Source organism: Bactrocera oleae, chromosome 4 (assembly GCF_042242935.1).
Source record: "Bactrocera oleae isolate idBacOlea1 chromosome 4, idBacOlea1, whole genome shotgun sequence".
Lineage (NCBI taxonomy): Eukaryota > Metazoa > Arthropoda > Insecta > Diptera > Tephritidae > Bactrocera > Bactrocera oleae.
In genome coordinates this window covers 579055-598685 of record NC_091538.1, presented here as the reverse complement: position 1 = coordinate 598685, position 19631 = coordinate 579055, and the positions used below count along the sequence as shown (strand labels likewise).

At 35.1% G+C, this 19631-nt stretch overlaps 4 protein-coding genes across 8 annotated transcripts in view; 2 read left to right on the top strand and 2 right to left on the bottom strand.

Moving 5' to 3' along the window:
- Positions 1–551: 551 nt before the first annotated feature.
- On the bottom strand, positions 552–4192 carry LOC106617519 (juvenile hormone esterase). The gene is made up of 4 exons (XM_014234759.3): positions 3960–4192; positions 3799–3891; positions 2907–3074; positions 552–2796 (listed from the first exon to the last, which is right to left on the bottom strand). The coding sequence occupies exons 1-4, from the start codon at positions 4059–4061 to the stop codon at positions 1075–1077; spliced, it is 2085 nt and encodes a 694-aa protein (XP_014090234.3). The 5' UTR covers positions 4062–4192; the 3' UTR covers positions 552–1074.
- A 1311-nt stretch (positions 4193–5503) lies between these two features.
- The window catches only part of ttv (exostosin glycosyltransferase 1 ttv), a 15864-nt gene continuing 1736 nt past the window's right edge, over positions 5504–19631 (bottom strand). Inside the window, exons 2-10 of the mRNA XM_014234794.3 lie at positions 14294–14446; positions 14134–14208; positions 13910–14036; positions 13543–13662; positions 7354–7457; positions 7133–7283; positions 6641–7063; positions 6255–6571; positions 5504–6185 (exon numbers count right to left, since the gene is read on the bottom strand). Coding sequence (XP_014090269.1) covers positions 6077–6185; positions 6255–6571; positions 6641–7063; positions 7133–7283; positions 7354–7457; positions 13543–13662; positions 13910–14036; positions 14134–14208; positions 14294–14446 — 1579 coding nt within the window. The 3' untranslated portion in view covers positions 5504–6076. The remainder of the gene's footprint in view (positions 6186–6254; positions 6572–6640; positions 7064–7132; positions 7284–7353; positions 7458–13542; positions 13663–13909; positions 14037–14133; positions 14209–14293; positions 14447–19631) is intronic.
- On the top strand, positions 8588–12975 carry LamC (Lamin C). 2 transcript variants are annotated; one of them, XM_036374314.2, is made up of 4 exons: positions 8588–9163; positions 10898–11492; positions 11560–12377; positions 12451–12975. In XM_036374314.2, exons 1-4 carry the CDS (start codon positions 8763–8765, stop codon positions 12560–12562), a joined length of 1926 nt encoding a protein of 641 aa, XP_036230207.1. In that variant the 5' UTR covers positions 8588–8762; the 3' UTR covers positions 12563–12975. The 2 variants fall into 2 exon arrangements, with proteins under 2 accessions (XP_036230207.1, XP_014090270.1); XM_014234795.3 differs by having other exon boundaries at positions 8592–9163; positions 11560–12294.
- Positions 15105–19631, top strand: part of LOC106617539 (uncharacterized) — a 9869-nt gene continuing 5342 nt past the window's right edge. The window contains exons 1-4 of one of the 4 annotated variants that reach the window (XR_004978960.2): positions 15105–15441; positions 15502–15605; positions 15700–19098; positions 19198–19290. Coding sequence is in view for 2 of the 4 variants with exons in the window: in XM_036374315.2 (XP_036230208.1) it covers positions 15409–15441; positions 15502–15605; positions 15700–16993; positions 19198–19332 (1566 nt within the window). In the remaining 2 variants the exon portion in view is untranslated. Of the gene's footprint in view, positions 15442–15501; positions 15606–15699; positions 19544–19631 lie in introns of those variants that run through there. The other 3 variants (XM_036374315.2, XR_011396201.1, XM_014234798.3) reach the window with 3 other exon arrangements.

The window sequence follows — 19631 nt, the reverse complement described above, 5'->3', positions numbered from 1 at the left end:
TACTTTTGGACTTTTGTCGTTTCTTGTACGTCTTCATTCGACTATTTATCTGATTATTTGAGCATTTTTTTTAAAGGATTAACGGTCATGGATAGTAGATATTCTACAAACCCGACCAATATCGTAAAAGCAATTTTTCGGCTGCAGTGAACCGGATTTTTTAAGAGACACCCGCTATATTGTTGTACGAACAGCTTCAGTTAGAAAGTTATTTTTCGCAGCAGCAGACAGCAGTACAAAAACAAAATATGCTATAAATATACTATAACGACTAACATTGTCATAACAAATGCTCATTTTAGAAATGGTTCGGCACGCAAACCATTTGATCAAAAATACAATTCGCTAAAAAGATGTTATGGTAAGTTTTGGCAACATTGCTGATATATTTACAATTTGGAATATTTTCGAACTTCATCTTTTGCAGAAAATGTTTTTTGGTAGTAAATCAATAAATCAATTAATATTTTAAATATTTTGAAAAAATTATTCTGATAACACATAGTATGTATAATAAAAATAAAATAGAGAAAAGTAGTATGTAGAATTTATAAATATAAATGTACAGGAATTTCAAATGTATAAACTTATTGAAAACTTAAAGAAAAAGTTTACTTACTTCCTTGTCCTTCAAAAAGTTTTCGGAATACACACATTCCACTTTACTTAAATCTTAGTTCTAATTTTTGAGTAATAAATATGTGCACCGCTACTCACTCTTTCGTTTATCACTCGGTTTCGGCACACTCTAATATATGAATAGATAAGGTATGTAGGTATTTATATACATGTGTTAGTAATGTATTTAATTTAAAATTTGTCACAAGTAAGTTCATATTGCCAGTGTTTAATATTGTATTGTGGTGGATTCACGTCGCTTTTATTTTTTTTCAGTTCTCTCTTTGAACTCATCTCCACTTTATTAAGATTAGTTTCCACTGCTCGTTTATTTGTTTCGCTTATGGGTGAGACGACTTCACCAAAGGTAAAGTTTTCAGATTTGGAATTATTGTTGTTGTTAATAATTGACGTAAGCGTCGGTCGAAACCATGCTGGCCTCTGAACCAATCTTCGTCATAAACGAGACACTGAGATATGCGTGTTCTCGCGCATTTGATCCCTATTAAGAATATATACACAAAGCGTTAATATGCTTAAAAGAAAAACAACTATAACAATTAGTGCAAAGAACCCCTTTCGGTAACGAGCAGCATCAGCAGTAGCTTCCTTTAAGAGATTCTGCTGGCCAAATGGAATATTACTGCCATCATAATCCCTTTGTTCACCATAGTTATGTATATTAAGTATAAAAATCTGCCAAAAGTTATATACCCTTTTCAAATGTAAAACATAACCGTAATTTGTTTGATTTGCCGGATAAGCTGTTGCTTGGTTATTATCACTCCGACCTCTGTTATTCCGATTTATTCTCAAAAATGCATTATCGATGGTATCCTTATCATTGCGTAGCAATTTTTCGATATCAACCGAATTTTTTTCAAAATCCGACAAATAGCTTGTACTCGCTTCTGATTGGACGCCATTATCTGTCTTGCCAATATTATAAATTAATTGGTTTTCAGCTGTATAGGGCAGCCATTCGTTAGGTTTGAAACTTAAACTATATATATCTCTTCTGCTTTTTATGAATGTTATAAGATGGTTACGAAATTGTCGAGAAAGGCGGCTCTCTTCCATCGACAAACGTCTTCTTGATACTTGTTGGAATACACTGGGTCCAAGCAACAAAAGTAAGTCGGCTGAGTGAGGTGCGCCACCGAATAAATTTACTTTTCCACGAAAGTCCATAGATTTTGAGGCATCGAAAACATATGCAAACACTGGAGTAACAATTCCATAATCTTTCGAAGTTAATAGATTAAGTAATCTGTAGAACGGCAATTCATAAAAATACTCCGATATAAGGCGCTGCAATGTGTACAGAAAATGTTTTGTACTCACGCTCGCCTCTCCACTAAAATAGAACCAGTTTATTGCATATTTCACCTTATTTCTTATTTGCGTATCAAAATTTCGTAATATACATGGTACCACAGTGTAATCCACATAATCACGAATGGATTGATAGCTTTCGCGAGCTAAATTTAACCAGCGTTGCTCTAAAAACGATCCCTCATTAGATGTAATACCAATAAGTATAGGGCCTAGAGAGCGTGCGATTGTTTGATTTCTTAATAAATCGTCGTAAGCAACTGGTAAGATAGGACCAATATGAAGAGTGCCGTTGCGATGATCATATATACTTTCAAAGGCGTTCAGCAGGTCACCGATACTTTTTTGCCTTAGACAATATCTCAATTGACTACTGGGTTTTTCGAATTGACAACCTAGTTTTTCCACTAGAACTTTCGAAGCTTTCATAACATCTTCCCTAGACCTTAGCGATGCCGCTAAATCGCCGCTGGACATTATAATTAGTTTAGAAAAAATATTCTCTTCAGCAGTTCGTCCCATGACAGCATGTGCAATGGCGCATGGCGCACCACTTGTGCCATGTCCTAATAATGTTATCTGGTTTGGATCGCCACCAAAGTGTTGGATATTACTCTGTATCCAAAGTAGTGCCAGATGTTGATCTTGTAGGCCTAGATTTCCTGTCAACACTTCATTATCCATGGCAATCCATCCAAAAATATTACTGCGATACTGTATGGAGACAACGACAACATCCTCCAAGGCAAGATCTACACCGGACACACGATTTTGAGACCAATCGTAAACCATTTCCTCGCCGGTGATAAGTACCAACACAGATTTCTTCCCAGTATTTTCACTCTGAATGCAAAAAACAATAAACCAACAAATTTATTTATAGAAAATATTTTAAGTAAGACTAGAGAAGAAACCGTTATTTTTAAGGGTATACGAACATTTCAATTACGTACCTCGGAAACCCAAATATTTAAATATAAGCAATCTTCATCCATTATTGTTTCGCGAGGAAGACTTCCGTCAGCTACTTCATCGTAGATTGTGTCCGATGGCTGTGGGCACAGGGGACGCATACTCATAGCCAAAAAAGTACGATTCCAGCCTCTATGTACCAAAGGAGGCTTTATATATAATTAAAAATCGAGTATTTGGATAAATGTATAGCATTATAATTCGTACGTTAACAGAAAACTACTTATCTAAAAAGTGTACAAATGCATATATAATATCACAACGCAATATTAAAATCATATGTACAGCATTGAAACTATTATTTTCCACACTTTTCGCAAAATAATATATTGTACACGCTTCGTTATTTTTTTTTTTCAATATGCTTTTCAATTAAGCTCATACACTTCGAGTCCGAGCATAAATATGTCATAATGTACAGAGCTGCTTCAGGCGCCTTGTCCAACGAGTACATAAACAGTTGAAATAGCCAACCGGAAGCAGCTTTGATTCACTTTGATTCACAGTCAAATTCATACATGCATACATATATCATATTCATATGCATGTATATATTTAGTTATGTATGGATTTGTAAAATACGCAAAAACAAATATTAAAAAGTAAAAAGGGGTGATCAAAAATCACTTGTGTTACATTATATATGTACACACTATTATATATGTATATACATGGTATATATTGTACATCTAAGTGCATATGTTTACACTAGTGCTCATTTGCATGCTGGAATTTCAGTTAATATAAGTAGGTAAAGTATGTGTCATGCACAAATACCTGCGTATATGAGCAAGTTAATGGTGCTAAAATAAATATTATACAATTAGTGGTTGATATCCGACAAATATTGCAAATGCCTAGAAATTTCTTTACCGCAAAGCGTAGATCACCAACAGGTGGTTGTGCGTATGGCACTCCAAGAAATGCGTAAACAGCGGTTCGAGAAGTATCCGGAAATATCTTTAGCTGTAAGATCAAAAGCAGCAAATTAAAGTATATAGCGAATATGTATGCAAGTGCATAAATGTTCATACCCCTGTTATGGGCCCCTGGTCCAGTAAAACGTTTATACGCTGACCTTTGGTAGACAAAAACTGCAATAACAGCAAAGCAATCGAAAATCTAAAAACTTGCATGTTGAAGCTGTTGAGCTTATCCTTTTTTTGAAAAACTATTGCCGTGTTTGTGTAACCAGTAATAATACATAAATATTACATATGCACACCTATGTAAATAAAGAGCACAGAAAAATTTTTATGTTTCAGCTAGAAAGTGTATTTGAATACTGAAACCCTTTCTGCTCATGGATGATGAATGAAGTTCTAAAAATTATATACTTATGTATACGGTATTTCCAAAGCAATTAGTGGTACAAAAACAAATGCAATGACCATACGCGTAGAATACCTGCGTACATACTTTGTGAGTACACTTTTTTAACGTAAATATTTGCTACGTACCACCATATAATTTAAATCAGAATAAATATATGTCGCCATCATTATCATATATAGATACATATGGTAAATGAAACTCACATTACTCTTGGATGCTTTGTAATATTTGTGATTGAGAGTGTCCACTGTTTTGGTGTTAATATATGTGAACTAAATATGCAAAGTGCTTACTAAATTTATTGTACACATAATTATTAGAAGCATGCGCATGTATTAAACATATATACTTTAAAAGATTTTAATTCATTGCAAAATAATAAGTAAAAGGTGAATAAAACTTAAGCGTAAGATTAAACAAAAATTAGTATTAGTGTTGGGGCACGGTGAATGTAAAAAACGTACACACTATAGCTTGATATTACCAAATGCAAGGTTTCATTAGGCCACGGTCATTTTTCAAAGAAAAATTTAATAACTCATGCTACCCATCACTGTGAGGTTTTTTTAGATCAACGTAACTTCGTAAGCGCAACAATATTCCGTTCTTCTATAGTGACGTCCCAAGAGTACGGAGTAACATGAAGTTTCATCAAGACATCTAAGTTTTTACCGCAGTTATAGGAGATACAGACAGAGAAGGTGGACATACAAACATCCGGAAATCAATTCGTCTTGCCATTCGTTTTTGTAACGCTATTCAACCATGATGTTAGTGGACTATAAATATATCAGTTAAGTAAATATAATTAAAATAATTAGAAATTATTATCCATAATATATGATATTTCACCATTCATTGGGTAATTAGAAATATTTTAATTTTATTAGCCTAGCTCTTGTCCTGGATGGCAGACACACTTTAGCAGGTAACAATATATTTAATTTTAAATAGATTCTTACATACCTGCATGATGAACATTGAGGGAATATATAATTTATAGATATCAAACAAAACCATTGCACTTTTCATTTGATTTTTGTATATATACATATATTTATTGTAGTTCGGCATGTTCATGTTTAAGCTCTTTTTAAGAGAATTTAGGTTTTCGCGTCAAAATGAATATTTTCACGTTATATTTTTATTCAATAATAAACAATTATTTTATTAAATTATAACTAAAGTCCCTTTTTCAATTTGTCGCTTATGGGAAATATTAACACAAATGAGCCAAAGCGAGTGTGATTAGTGTCAAATTTATTTATACACTTTCGTATGCATATATGTATACACTTTTAAATACATACATATATATATCTATATATACATACATTAAAAAATTTAACTAAATATCATAAATTATTAGAGTTTTTTATATATTGTAAAAATAGCGACCTAAAGTAATCACCATCATGTCATGTCATCATCAACATCATTATATGTTAACTTATAACATCTTATAATTATAATTACAGAATCTAAATTATTGTGGCTGTGACTTATCATAAATGGCATTTTACATACAAATAACTTCTTACTAATTTATATAAATAGTTGTGACACTTTCTCGGTACACCATATCCATACTCGCACGTAAACATTCACGTAAAGGTATGTATTTTTCAAACCTTGCAAGCTATACAACTTTAACTGCATGTCTATTATTGCAATAAATACATTTGATCTGTAAACCTGTGACTTTAAACTACTTTTATAGCTTTCCATTTGTATTTTGAATGCAGTTAAGTTTACTTTTGTGGTTGATAAACACAGATTAGTTAAGCTTAACTTTATAGCTTGTGCTTATGTAGTGCTAGCTACCAACCAACTCAATTTGGCGGTACTTCTTACGTAGATTGGACACCGGATCCCGATACAATACCGGATCAAGACGTAAATTTGAACGTATCAACGGCATATATCTGCGAAAGACAAAAATATTTTATTATTTTTCTGTGCAACATGCATAACGCATATGTGTGTATTTATACCCAAAAACTGCAGCGAATGTATTGAGGCAACTTTGCCGCTGAATGAAATGATCTGGATCATTCCATGGAGAATGTCCTGTTTCACGATCCTTATAGCCTTTGCGCTGTGTCACTTTAATCGGTGGTTTTCTCGTTACATGCGATACCAGCAAATTCATTAGGATATCTTCACAATTGGATGATTGTTGTACAGTCTTAAGAAGCAATAATGATAGCCAATTGGTGTACAAATAATTATAGTACCGATGATAGAAAGCTGCACCAGTCAAAACTATGGAATAGTAATTGGTCCACTTAGATGTGTATCCCCACGCATTCTATATAATAATTGAGTAAGTTAATTTTTATTGTATGGTATGAATCAACAAATAAACAAAAGATAGAACCTTTGAATCATCCCAGAAGTGAGCTCGAGCTGGATAACCAACAATACGATCTGGAAAATCTCGCCAAACTGTATATGCAAAATCCAATTCGTCCGTATTCAGTATAGAGTCCTCGTCTAGTGAGAGCACTGCATCTGTTTGGATTTCGGGGTATGGATAAAAACGTTGTGATATGCTTGGACGCTCGTCAAATACATCTAAAGTTTCCTCTCTGATATTTTTTGAATCTTGATGATTAATAGGCACTCCCCCGGAATGCAGAGTATTATTATAGAACTTTTCACTGACATCATTTTTCATACTACGAGAAGATTTACCAATACTTAAGCCACTTAAAGTTATTATATGGAATGGTATATGGTAAGTCGTAGGCCATCTCTTTTTGGATGGAATAGGACGATCAGCCGCCCAGAGAACCAAAATCTATAAATTAGTTTTAAAGGAAAGTCAGGACATTTGTCTCATATTTCGACATTTTTATATCTAGCTTACTCTATCTACGAATTGACTTTTTGAAATAGTTTTGATTAACTTGTATAGCGCAGTGTTTGGGCCCAGAATCGAACCAATTTGTACATAAATGACAGCCGTGTAATTGTAACGGGGTTCTACTCCCATGGAATCCAATAAAAATGGCATATACCTAAAAAAAAAGAGATAACAAGTACTTGTAAATTGGCAGCCCCACAAAATTGAATATGTTTTAAATTTACCTAGAACTATCAGCAAATGTTGGAAGCGTTAGCAGAGCACCTGGCGATGTATTCCAAATAAACGTATTGCGAACTGGATAATCTGGTAAGCGCTCGCGGATAATCTAATGAAACAACATTAAATGAAATACCGTTAGCATTGTTCACATTTATGAATGTACGAGCAGAAAGGAAATGGTTAAGAGATTAATAAGTTGAAGGCAAGACTTTGATAAATAATAACTAAAAATATGTATAAAATAAACCAAATAGTTTAGTAAATTTTAAAAAATAAAACTAATAGGTGAGACCCAGTGTTAGTGTTAACTAATACGCACATGTACATATGTGTGGTGTTCACGATATGCGAAAATAGTTGTATTTCTAGATCTTTATTACTTAATTGATAAGTAGTAGACAACCGTTGTGCATATGTACACACATGTACATATGTATGTCAATTCAGCTAATCAGTGTCTGACAACCAATAGTTGTATTGAAGAATCGAAATTCTGTAACGGAACATTAATTAAAAACCCATCTGGCGCTTGTAAGAGACTTCAAACTGCCAATTGCCTGATGGAGGCCTACCGCTATTAGAAACATAGTCCCTTGATATTGCTCGGGTCCACCGCGCTAAAGCGGTGTTAAGAGATGACACACCACGGGATAGGGCAATCAATAGTTTAGGAAAGCTAATCTTTACATTGTAATAAAAACGAAATTACTAATTCAGCTGTTCTACTTACAGTTCATTCGGTTTTGAATACACTTTTTCTTTGTACGAAAGTGTAGACGTGTTCCGAAATGTACATATGTATTTACATAAATACACATAGTAGGCTACTGAGTTGACTAAAACTCAATTTATTCTCATTACAATAATACGCAACTGTTTTACTCTCCCCTATACCGGCTGCTCAACACGCCGTGGCATTCGGCTTATTATTGTAATTTGTTAATATACAATACATACATACATATATATGTATTTTATACATTGTATGAATGTGTAAAAGCAAAAGTATATGTGCTATATAAACGCAAGCATTTATACATAATACATACATATGTACGCAGAAGTGAGCACAAGATTGTCATACAAAGAGAGCTGACCTGGTGAGTGCGCACTGGTTACTTTTCTCGGGCTTTTGCTTTTGCCTCACCTAATTCCGTCGATGATGATTTCATTTTTTGTTTTGGCCCACCACCATTTGTAGGCTAACGTTCAACATTTTTATTCAGTTGATTTTTTCCAGTCAAACAAAGCAGAGGTGCTAGAATAATTGGGTACATTTAACAAGTCAATTTGTTCCAACTTGAAATATTTACCAAGTGCCTGAAATCTACGATTATCATTCCCTCAGTACAGGGCATATACACAAACAAATAGTTTACCTGTGTAATTGCAACAAATAAACAAAGACAATATGTCTCAAAAGCGTGCCTCAGTGTCTACGCGGATTTCTCGCGCCTCGACTTCCACACCAGTGGGTGGGCAGTCAGGACGTGTCGGAGCCACGAGCCCGGGCGCCACTAGTCCTACACGCACAACTCGAATACAGGAGAAGGAAGAACTGCAGCATTTAAATGATCGTCTAGCTTGCTACATAGATCGTATGCGTAATCTAGAGAATGACAATAATCGATTAACGCAGGAACTGCAAATCGCCCAAGACACGGTCAATCGCGAAGTGTCCAATATTAAAGCCATGTATGAGAAAGAACTGGCAGCAGCACGTAAGCTATTGGATGAAACTGCCAAAGAAAAGGCTAAACTAGAAATTGACATCAAGCGATTATGGGAGGAAAATGATGACCTCAAACAAAGGTAAACAACTAGAAAATATGTACAATCAATAAGAAAATTTTACCATTTACCGTGTACATACTTACTTACTTTCATACTTAGATACTAATGTATGTAAGTATGTAAAAATGTAAGTATGTAAGTATGTATGTATGTTTTAAATGCGTCAACATTAAATACAAGTATATCTGTATGTATGTTCATTTTAATCAATGATGTCATAATGAATTTGTTGTTTTTTCGGGTTGTTATGCTTTAACAACACATGGCAGCAAGCTCAAATATGATAATGAATGATGTCATTTAGAGTAGAGGAAAATATGTTAGAAGGTAACAGGCTATTCACATACCTTCACATAACATTTGGAAATACATACAACAAAAAAATGTGCGTAATTTGTAATAGTTGTTTACGCATTACATACATACATATGTTTGTCAAATAAACTTGCCAAACGCGTTTAGGGCTTAATTATGCATTGTTGTTTTTGTTTGGTTTTTGTTTTAGTTTCTCATAAATATCACTTAATTAAAAACCACAAACGCACGCGTTTATACTTTTGTATATAAATAAATGCCACGGCTAATACTAAATTAAACTAAAACAAAAAACGTATGCGGCGATGAAGGTCGGCTCCCCCTAAGATACAGCGCATAGAGTTATGCGTGATGTCATTTTGCCAAAAATAAAGATCATTACAATCACACTAGATCGAATAGATGAAGCATAAGCACAAACTGTACCAGCATAAAAAGAGCATATAAACCAATAAAGCGCGCATAATTAAATCGAAGAAAGAACGGCAATAATAGCTATAAATTTTAGGTATTTCTAAAAATGACTCTTTCGCATTTTTGTGACAATCTCGCGAAAGCAACCTTGAATAAACACAAACCTACAATATCTAGTACACATTTAAATACACATACGTATATGTATGTATGTATATCGACACTATATGTAGGCATTTCTCTCTGATTATATTTTCCCACTTGTGCTCTGTGCTGGCCATTAATGCAGCTCAAATATGATAGACACAAAACGTCTCAGTTAACAGGTTCTCATTGGGACCAAAGTATTAGAGAATCATACATTTGGATAATGTGAAAATTTTCTCGCATTCCACGTTTCGCGATTGTATTGTACTACACAACACGGTCTCCCATGAGTTTCGGTTTGATTGAAATGCTCACGTTTTCCACTAGATCTTAGTGATTTTCTTTAAAGTATTGCCTGCAATGCTGATTGGTGGAGCTTTTGGAAGTTTGCCGACAGATCCCTAAAATATCATAGCAAGAATATTTTCTTTACATCAAATTCAATTCTGTGAGGTATAATGCATACAAGCCGTATTTATAATTTCGTAAATAAGAGTGAATTTAAAAGTTATAAACAATTTGGTTTGGCATCATATAATGTATGTATAAGAAATTATTTAAGTAAAAGTCGTTTATTAAAGGCGAATGTAATTGGAAATGGACAGAAAGTCTATTTTTTTATGCAAGTTTATTATATTTGAGCCGGACTTATGCATATGTTCATATAAAAATACTAGCGATGATGTCATTTGACAAATTCACTAATTTCGTTGTACTCCCCAAACTCGTTTGATATTATGGCTACAGACAGATGTATTTCAAGTTGCTTTTTAAACATTTTTTATTATTATTTACTTCTGTTATCTCTTATGCATGTGCTTTCGAGAAAAATGCCTTTTTATATCATATTACTATTTTTATTTAATAAAAATATAGACTAGATAAAAAAACAAAGGAATGCGCGATCGCTGAGAATAGTGCGCGTGTATATGAATCTCGCTACAATGAAGTTAACGGTAAGTACAACCAGGCTTTGGCTGATCGCAAAAAGGCCGAAGATCAAGCTAAAGACCTCGCAATTGAAAACGAAAGGCTGCGTAAACAACTTGAAGACCTTCGCAAACAGTTTGAAGCTGAAACGTTGGCTCGAGTTGATTTGGAGAATCAGAACCAAAGCCTTCGTGAGGAACTTAGTTTCAAAGATCAAGTTCACAGCCGTGAACTAACCGAAACGCGCTCGCGTCGTCAAATTGAAATCAGTGAAATCGACGGCCGCTTATCCAAGCAGTATGAAGCCAAACTACAACAATCCCTTCAAGAGTTGCGTGACCAATATGAAGCTCAAATGCGCGTTAACCGCGAAGAAATTGAATTGCTGTACGACAATGAAATCAAAAATTTGCAAGCAGCCGCGAATAGAGCAGCCAACTCATCGGCACACGCAACCGAAGAAGTTCGCCTTATGCGGACGAAAATTGACGGACTTAATGCTAAGATTCAGGATCTGGAGAATACCAATGCAGGCTTAAATGTAAGATCCATGAATTTATTTACATTTAGTTAAAACCTATGTGACTGTTTTATTTACATATTTTTAGGCGCGCATACGTGAACTAGAAAACCTCCTAGATAGTGAGCGTGCTCGCCATAACCAATATATAGCTTCATTGGAGGCTGAACTGCAACGAATGCGCGACGAAATGGCACAACAATTGCAAGAGTATCGTGATTTAATGGACATTAAAGTTTCGTTGGATCTCGAAATTGCCGCTTATGACAAACTTTTGTGCGGTGAGGAGCGGCGTTTAAACATTTCGTCACCCAATCATCCTGCAACTAGCACTAACACCGACTCAGGATACTCAAATGGTACTCATTTATCTGTTAGCTCTACTTCACGTTCAGGGCGTGTCACACCCAGCGGTCGCCGTTCGGCAACACCGGGCGCTGGTGGCAGCGCTAGTGCAGTCAAACGTCGTCGCACAGTTATTGATGAATCGGAGGATCGCAATTTATCCGAATATTCTGTTAATTCAGCCGCTAAAGGCGATTTGCAAATTGTCGACGCCGATAGTGAAGGACGTTACATTAAACTGCACAACAAGGGCACCGATGAGATCCATTTAACCGGATGGCAGTTAACTCGCATCGCCGGCGATGAGGAATTGGCTTTCAAATTTTCGCGAGGAGCGAAAATTAACGCTGGTGCTACAGTCACAATTTGGTCAGTGGATGCAGGCATTGGACACGATCCACCACAAAATCTGGTAATGAAGAAGAAATGGCCAGTAGCTGATTCAATGCGCAGCGTTCTGGCAAACGCTGACAAAGAGGTGAGAATCTTGTCGATTTACAACACCTGTAGCATGTGTCACATCTGCAGCCACTGTCAACACTTAGAGTTTCTGATTGACCAGTAAATTTGCTAAATTTTTAATTTATTTACTTGGAATAAAATTAATCGTCTTTTTAATTATTTTCACTTTTAGGATGTTGCCAGCTACGACCGTGTTCGTTCAAACCTTTCCAGTCACGCGTCGAGACACCGCACATCAGGCAGCGGTTTCACACTCGGCTCAGGAGTCGGTTCAACTGGCGTAAGGAGCCTATTCTCACTACTTTTCTAAGAGTGCAACTATGAAAATATCTTAAAACTCAGCAGGTGTTGCAGATAAATATCTCTACACTAATATATGCATAGTATATATGTATGTATCTATTAAGGGTAAACTAGCACAAACAAAGTTAATTAAACTTTTAAGTTTTTTATGTGCATTTAAACATATCCTAAACTTTAAGCCAAGTCTTTGTAAGGAATTTTCGTTCAGCACAACACTATTGCAGTTTCAACAGTTCAATTCCCACTATCATTGCGAGGCTTATCGTAAAATACAAGTTATAAACTCAGAGCTACTTAAATATGTCTCATATACGTTTTCACCAAATCTAATGTACAAAAATAAATGTAATTTACAACTTTAATTTACATTAAATATGCATTTAAATATGGTCAAGGCATGGACTTTTATTTATGAATTCGGAGTAGTACTAAAAAAAATCAAATTAAGTATCTGATAAGTGAGATTTTCACTTTTAACATATGTTGTATAAAATCGGCTAACAGTGTCTAATAAAAAGAGAATGTGGTTCTATAACTGCATCGCCCTAACAAGCTCTTTTCCACCTATAAAAGCACATTCAAAGCGAAAGCGTGAGGTTCAAAAAGTTAAGCTGATATTAACAAAATATCTTCCGTTAAAAATTGTAGAGCTATTTACATCGGTTTACTATTTTTTGATTTGCGACACTCTTGTATTAACTAAGTAAAGCATCGTGTAAATGATAAGGGTTTCCGAAGAGGCTTTTACATTAGTAAATTCTTTTTAGTGTTAATTATAAACAATTTTTTAAGTTTTTTTTTTTGTTTTTGGTTTCGAGATAAAGATAAAATACTCTCCACTTATGGGCATGGGTAAAATAAAATTAAGTTATGAGACTAAAGTTTCAAAATTATAGTAACATATGAATACGAAATGATCAATTGATGAGAATTATTATTATCTTTTATTATTGCGACTCACCTCAAACGTAGTGAACACAATTTTTTCTATAGATCCAAAATATCGTTCCCAAAGAACTTGAGTTTGTTGACGCAAAGCCAAAATTCGTTCCAAAGAAATAGAGCGTACGACTTCTGGCACCTGAAAATATGCAAAGAAACATATTTAACCAATTAACATTGCGAGTACGTACGTGGGTAAGTATACTCTACAATCTAACATTTTAAGTTTTTAGTTTGATTAACTATTACTATTAAAATAGCAAGAACTTAAAAATAATAAGTGATTTTTTCTGTGTATAAAAACGTAATAAAACAAAATTTGATTACTCTCTAGTTGTCAGATAATTAAATTTTTTTTTTTGAGTGTCATAGCAAAGTTAACCCACCTGTAACAATAATCTTTCATCTGCCCAAATGACAGCATCATTCCAATCTATTTTAGACTCAAATGGTAGTACCCAACCATTCGATAGCAAAACTGGAATGCAACCCGCTTGGAGTGCTTCTAGAAACCTTTAGAAAACAAATTAATTGATAGTAGTATTTAGGAGAAGGATATTTTCAACATCAACATAGTAAAACTGAACGTTTATAACTTAATAAAACTTACCGAAATGATCCCAAACGTCTTCCACGTGGTACTAAACAAAATGTAGAGTTTTGTAATAGCGTCTCATAGTCATATCTGGAAATATTTCAGAAACATAACATTGATACAATATATACTAAATTAATAATTTATATTAAAAAAACTAGTATTTATAATTTACTTGTCATATTCGCGATTGTCCTCATCACATCGCCCATCCTGAAGTTCCCGCCAACTCTTGCCATGTCGACAAGTTGTGACTAAAATGATGTCCCGTCCGTTGTGTAAATGAAATAAGGAGTTTCGTGTCTCAGAACCAATTCCATGCACATATCTGTAAAAAAGGGACAATAATGAAATCAAATCAAATATATGTATATTATTGGACGCCTTTAAAAGGCCATTAAATATTACACAATTGCACACGTTTGAAAGTATAATTAAGAGTAAATATTATAGTATAATATATCTTTCACGATATATCAAACAAAAAGATCAACCAGCTTCCAACCGAAAAACAATTGCAGTGCTTGGAACTAAGACTTCAATGACAAGGCACAAGCAATATTTTATTACAGACTCTCTGGCCCAGAAATCTAGCGAAGATATTGTAAAAGATAATAAGATATAGGGATAACTCGTACATATGCAGGTAATACATTTTTATTGCAGCACCGTTGCTAAAAGAAATTCGCCTAAGTTTAGATTTTACCCCAGGTGGCATTCAAACTCACTACTCGCGAGTATTCATTATATTAATTCTCATAATACCATATAATTTTGTACCTAATATACCATGATTTAAGTAAATCAAAAGGATATTAAAAATAGATAGCAATAAACTGCCACCTAAATATTCAACCATCCAAATTCAATGTGTAAGATGTGAAAGAAAGTTAAAAATCGGCAAATTAATAACAAAAGTTATGCGGAAAAAGGAAGATAATAAACAAGAGATGTAAAAAACAAAAACAATAACGAAAAGTTTCCAATGATTCATTATTTTTAGCTGACTTAAACTGACTTGTTTCACGATTTATAAGCAAATGCACAATCGAACATACATATCACATAACTGTCTAAGTAAGCGTGCATTCCCCTTTAAAGCGTAGTTCACTGCAGTTTATTGCCTTGAAAGATTGTACCATGCACCGCATCGCAGACTTGATGAATGCCAATAGTGAATAGTTTTGAAATATGCAATGCTCTATAAATTGAATGGCAGCCAACATGCTAAAAATTAATCTTGCAGAAATCGTTACAGCGCAAACAGCTCGTGCATGAGCATTAAATAAAATGGTTAATTTCTTTAACAAGTGCAAGTGTTTCGTATGTATTATTTATGTTGATAAACATCGTTTTAATTACTTTGCAATTTTTTATCCTTAGCGTATTATTTGGGAGACTACATTGGATAACAAACAACTGCGATATATACTTTACCTGTTCTGTTTGCTCAGTTGTCGAGCGATAGCCAATGGCAAGGAAGCAACGTAAATTATCTATAATTCTCAAATACATTCTTAAATATACATATATAGCTATTTAGTTCCTTGTATAATATTGATTACAGTTATGTGTTTTTAGGCTGCAACGTCGCTTCATGTGGAAACAAATGCACATAGATAATTTAGTAGGCAACAAGGCCACCAGGCCATACTCCATAAAACATATGACGTCCGATCTAATGCCCAATGGACACTCAGTGCTTACAAATAAACTATTGGATTATTTACCTTCGGAGACCACCAGAATAAAATACATTATCCATAACCCCACAACAAAGAAACCTATGAAAATTATCAAAATTCGACCAAGCAAAAAAGTTGTAAAAATAATAACGAAGCCAACGATTACAACCGACTTAAAAACGGTAAATTCATACAAACAATCAATACCCGCGTATCTCAATAGTGACCAAATGGAGAAGATTGAAAAAGAACAAGAGTTAATTGCCGAAGGGCAATTATCAGTTAAAAGCAGCGATGTTCACCAACAAAATCTTCTTTCCGAGAATGAAAAATACTCATCACAGGCGAACAAAGAAATTACGGATGACCACAATTCCTGGTTGCCAGTGGTTGGTGACACTAGTGGAGTAGGTTCTACCTACTCTCCGCTCAAACCAAATACACTAAGTCCACTACACACCAGTTTTATGGCCGAAAGTCTGCCTAAACCAGAAAAACAGATTTCTCAACAACCGATATCGTCCGTTGGTGTGCAAGATCAATACAATAGTTATGATTACCAAGACCAAAAACTACAGTCAAATGGTTATGAAGTAACTGAACATATTGCTGAAGAGTCTATAGCATTACCCTTAATGCAAGGTTCACAAATTAGTCTTCGAACTGCTCCATCTAAATTTTCTTTAATACAACCCACAAACACAGCGTATAGAGATAAGTTTAGCTCAACAATCACAACAAGTACCTTGACAGAGGAGCCACCAAACTACCCAGCCAATTTCTTAAGACGTTTTCAAGAACGGTTACAAACTGCTACAATCTTACCATCTTCCATACCTGCAAACTCTGGTCCACCGACGAGATCAAAACAACGCAAGAACTCAGAAGTACTTAACGGCGATTGGACTCCAAGCAATATTAGTAACACTAGAGATACATTCAAGTTTAGAGGTCGGTTTCAAGGATTGCCCACGCGGATCAAAAGTGAAAAATGGCCACCAGAGGTTGCAACTTCCACGACTACGTCTCATTTTGCTTCAGATAAACTATCATTTGGCAACTATGGCGAAATGAAACACTCAGTATTAATTTCTACTACTACAACACCAATGCTAGCAACAGAAATCAAAGAACAAGTCACCTCTCCTCCAACTGGCAGATCAAGAAAACAACCAACTGCGCCAGCTAAGGTGAGACAAAGTGTCGAATTACCTAGGCTACAGAATAAGCGAGAACATAACCGTGGATCAATTAAATTTGGTGACAAAATTTATACAGAAGAATAGGTTTAGATTGTGCACAAACAATCTCTTATCTTTCCTCACATCTGTTATACACAATGAATTCTCGTTTACATAGTAATAGAAACTAAAGAAAATTAAACAGATAAAATAACAAATAGTCAAATTACAAAATTGCCTCAGGTAGTACAGAGTATTACATAATGTGCTGATTAGCAGTACCATGCATCAACGTGGCATTGATGGGGTGCAGCTTTGTGCTGAACAAATACAATTTTTGGAGAAATTTTAGGTTGATCAATTTGTTGTTGTTGTTATTGTAGCGGTTATCTGGTGTTTAGGGGGCAAGGCGCAAATTAATTGTCATCAAAATCATTTAACGAGTGGTCTAGGAAGCGTGCTTTTTCGACGAGTCGGACCATAGGGAGAGGGGTTAGTTTTTAGATGAGTTGGTTTTTGCCCTATCAAAGAAGTGATTACAGTCAAGCGGCACATTGCACACAATACATATAATATATGGTAGAACGGGGTTTATTCTCGATAAATAGGAACTTAACCACTTGCTACTGCATCTAGAATGAATTTGCGTCTGCAATGGGTGGTGGTTTGACTTCAAGGACGCCATTCACTGGGAGGGAGACAATGAAGATGTTAATAGCTCCACTGTGAATGACGGTCAGTGCGAGTCTAAAATCAGTTGTGTTCGTAGTGGCGGTGTAGTTAGTGTAGTGGAGTTGGAGCCTATATCATACATTTTATATTATATTTAAAAACAAACGTCTTAAATATTTTTAAAAAGGTTGAATTTCGCCAAATCCATCTCCTTTGGTATTTATGGATGCTCTCCATACAATGTCAACATCATACAATTATCTGCGTATGAGGTGATGGAAATTCTCTGGTGGTTGAGGGTGTTTCGAGATAAGAAGTTAAACAGGGGTTAACAAGGAGAGAGAATACCACCCTGTGGAATACCCTGCTTAATTCTTCTTAACTTAGAGTTTTGAACTTGAAATAATACTGATGGTTGCCGACAGATCAGATAATTCATGTTGATGGTCTGCTAGGCTCAGATGATGAGTGAAGATCGCGAATAAAAAAGGCCTCAAGTGTCTTCACTACTGGAGAAAGGAGAGTAGATGATAAGACTCTTCTACGTTGTCGGATTTCCCAGATTTCAGTTGAGGGGCCATTTTTCTAACATTCCACACATCGGGTATATAAAGAGTGGTCAACGACAGATTGAGGACCTTTGTTAGATATTTTACTCACGTCGAAGCTAGACATGTTTATACCGTCTAGGCAGAGAGACTTATACTATTTCGCCTTGTTAATGACAACTTCAACCTCCGCACCGGTAAAAGTTAGTGGCTCGCAGTCTTTTGGCATTTTGTTTATTCATCGGCTAACACATCTTTTGGCACAAGCTTACTCACGCCGATGGAGAGGTTACTAGACTTCAAGCTTTGCACCCATTTCGACTGCATATGTTTATTTACCATTTGCCATATCTCCTAATTGAGATCACTTATGCTTGTAACTGAGGGGATGTACAAGTACATATATTATATATCAAATATCATTTCGAAATCGCCTGATCGTATAGCTATGCCCTGACAATCTAGGGTAGTATCCATGCGGTTGTTGTTGCCGTCGATAAGACGATATTGCACAGTGTTTTGCCGTGAGAAGGCTAGGCCTCATATGTCAATTAGTGTGTGTTTGGCAGCTATTTGTTTACGACACAGTACGTTTTTCTGACGATTTTTATCACGGATTTAACAACGAGTTTGCTTAAAATTTTGTGTTTCCAGTGGAATCATATCCACGGAATCATTGAAAATGTTGCAGAATTGTTTTGGGGAAGCTATTTTAACACGATTATTTGAGTGACACTTACCTAATGTGAGTCGTTTGTCCAAATCTGTTAATGACGATAACATTGAAAAAGTTAAAGAAACAGTGCTTGAAAATCTACGTGTTGCATCAGTGAGATAGCAGAGGATCTCAAGGTCTCTTTTGGATCTACTCAACCGTTTTGGTTAATGTTTTAGGTATGAAGCACGTCAATGCTAGACTCGAACTAAAGAACTTGAACCTTTTTCAAAACCGACGTAGAGTAGAGGTCACAAATAACAACCGAATAATTTCAGATGACGAGACGTAAGTTGGGAATTTATAAATATGAGATCAAAACTGACCACCAATCTAGCGTATTGCCGAAAACGGAAAACCACGTAAACATAAAACCACCTTCACATTCTAGCATGATTGTGACTGACTTTTAGAACAAACGAACAACAAGAGTCATCGTCATTGTCCATGTGACTTTTTTCTGTTTTTGAAACTGAAAAATCCGCTTCGAGGATCGCGCCATGACTGTACCAATCCAACCAAACATTTTCATCCATTTGGTTTGCACGCGCAGTTAATACGGACCCGTCTGGGTCAAATTGTATCTTGAGTGGAAAAGTAATAAAATAATTTTGTTCAAAAATATACATATATATACATATTTATTGTGCAATTTAGTTAGGTTAATGGGCATTGAATTGATAACCTTTGCACAACTAAGTATTTTGACTAA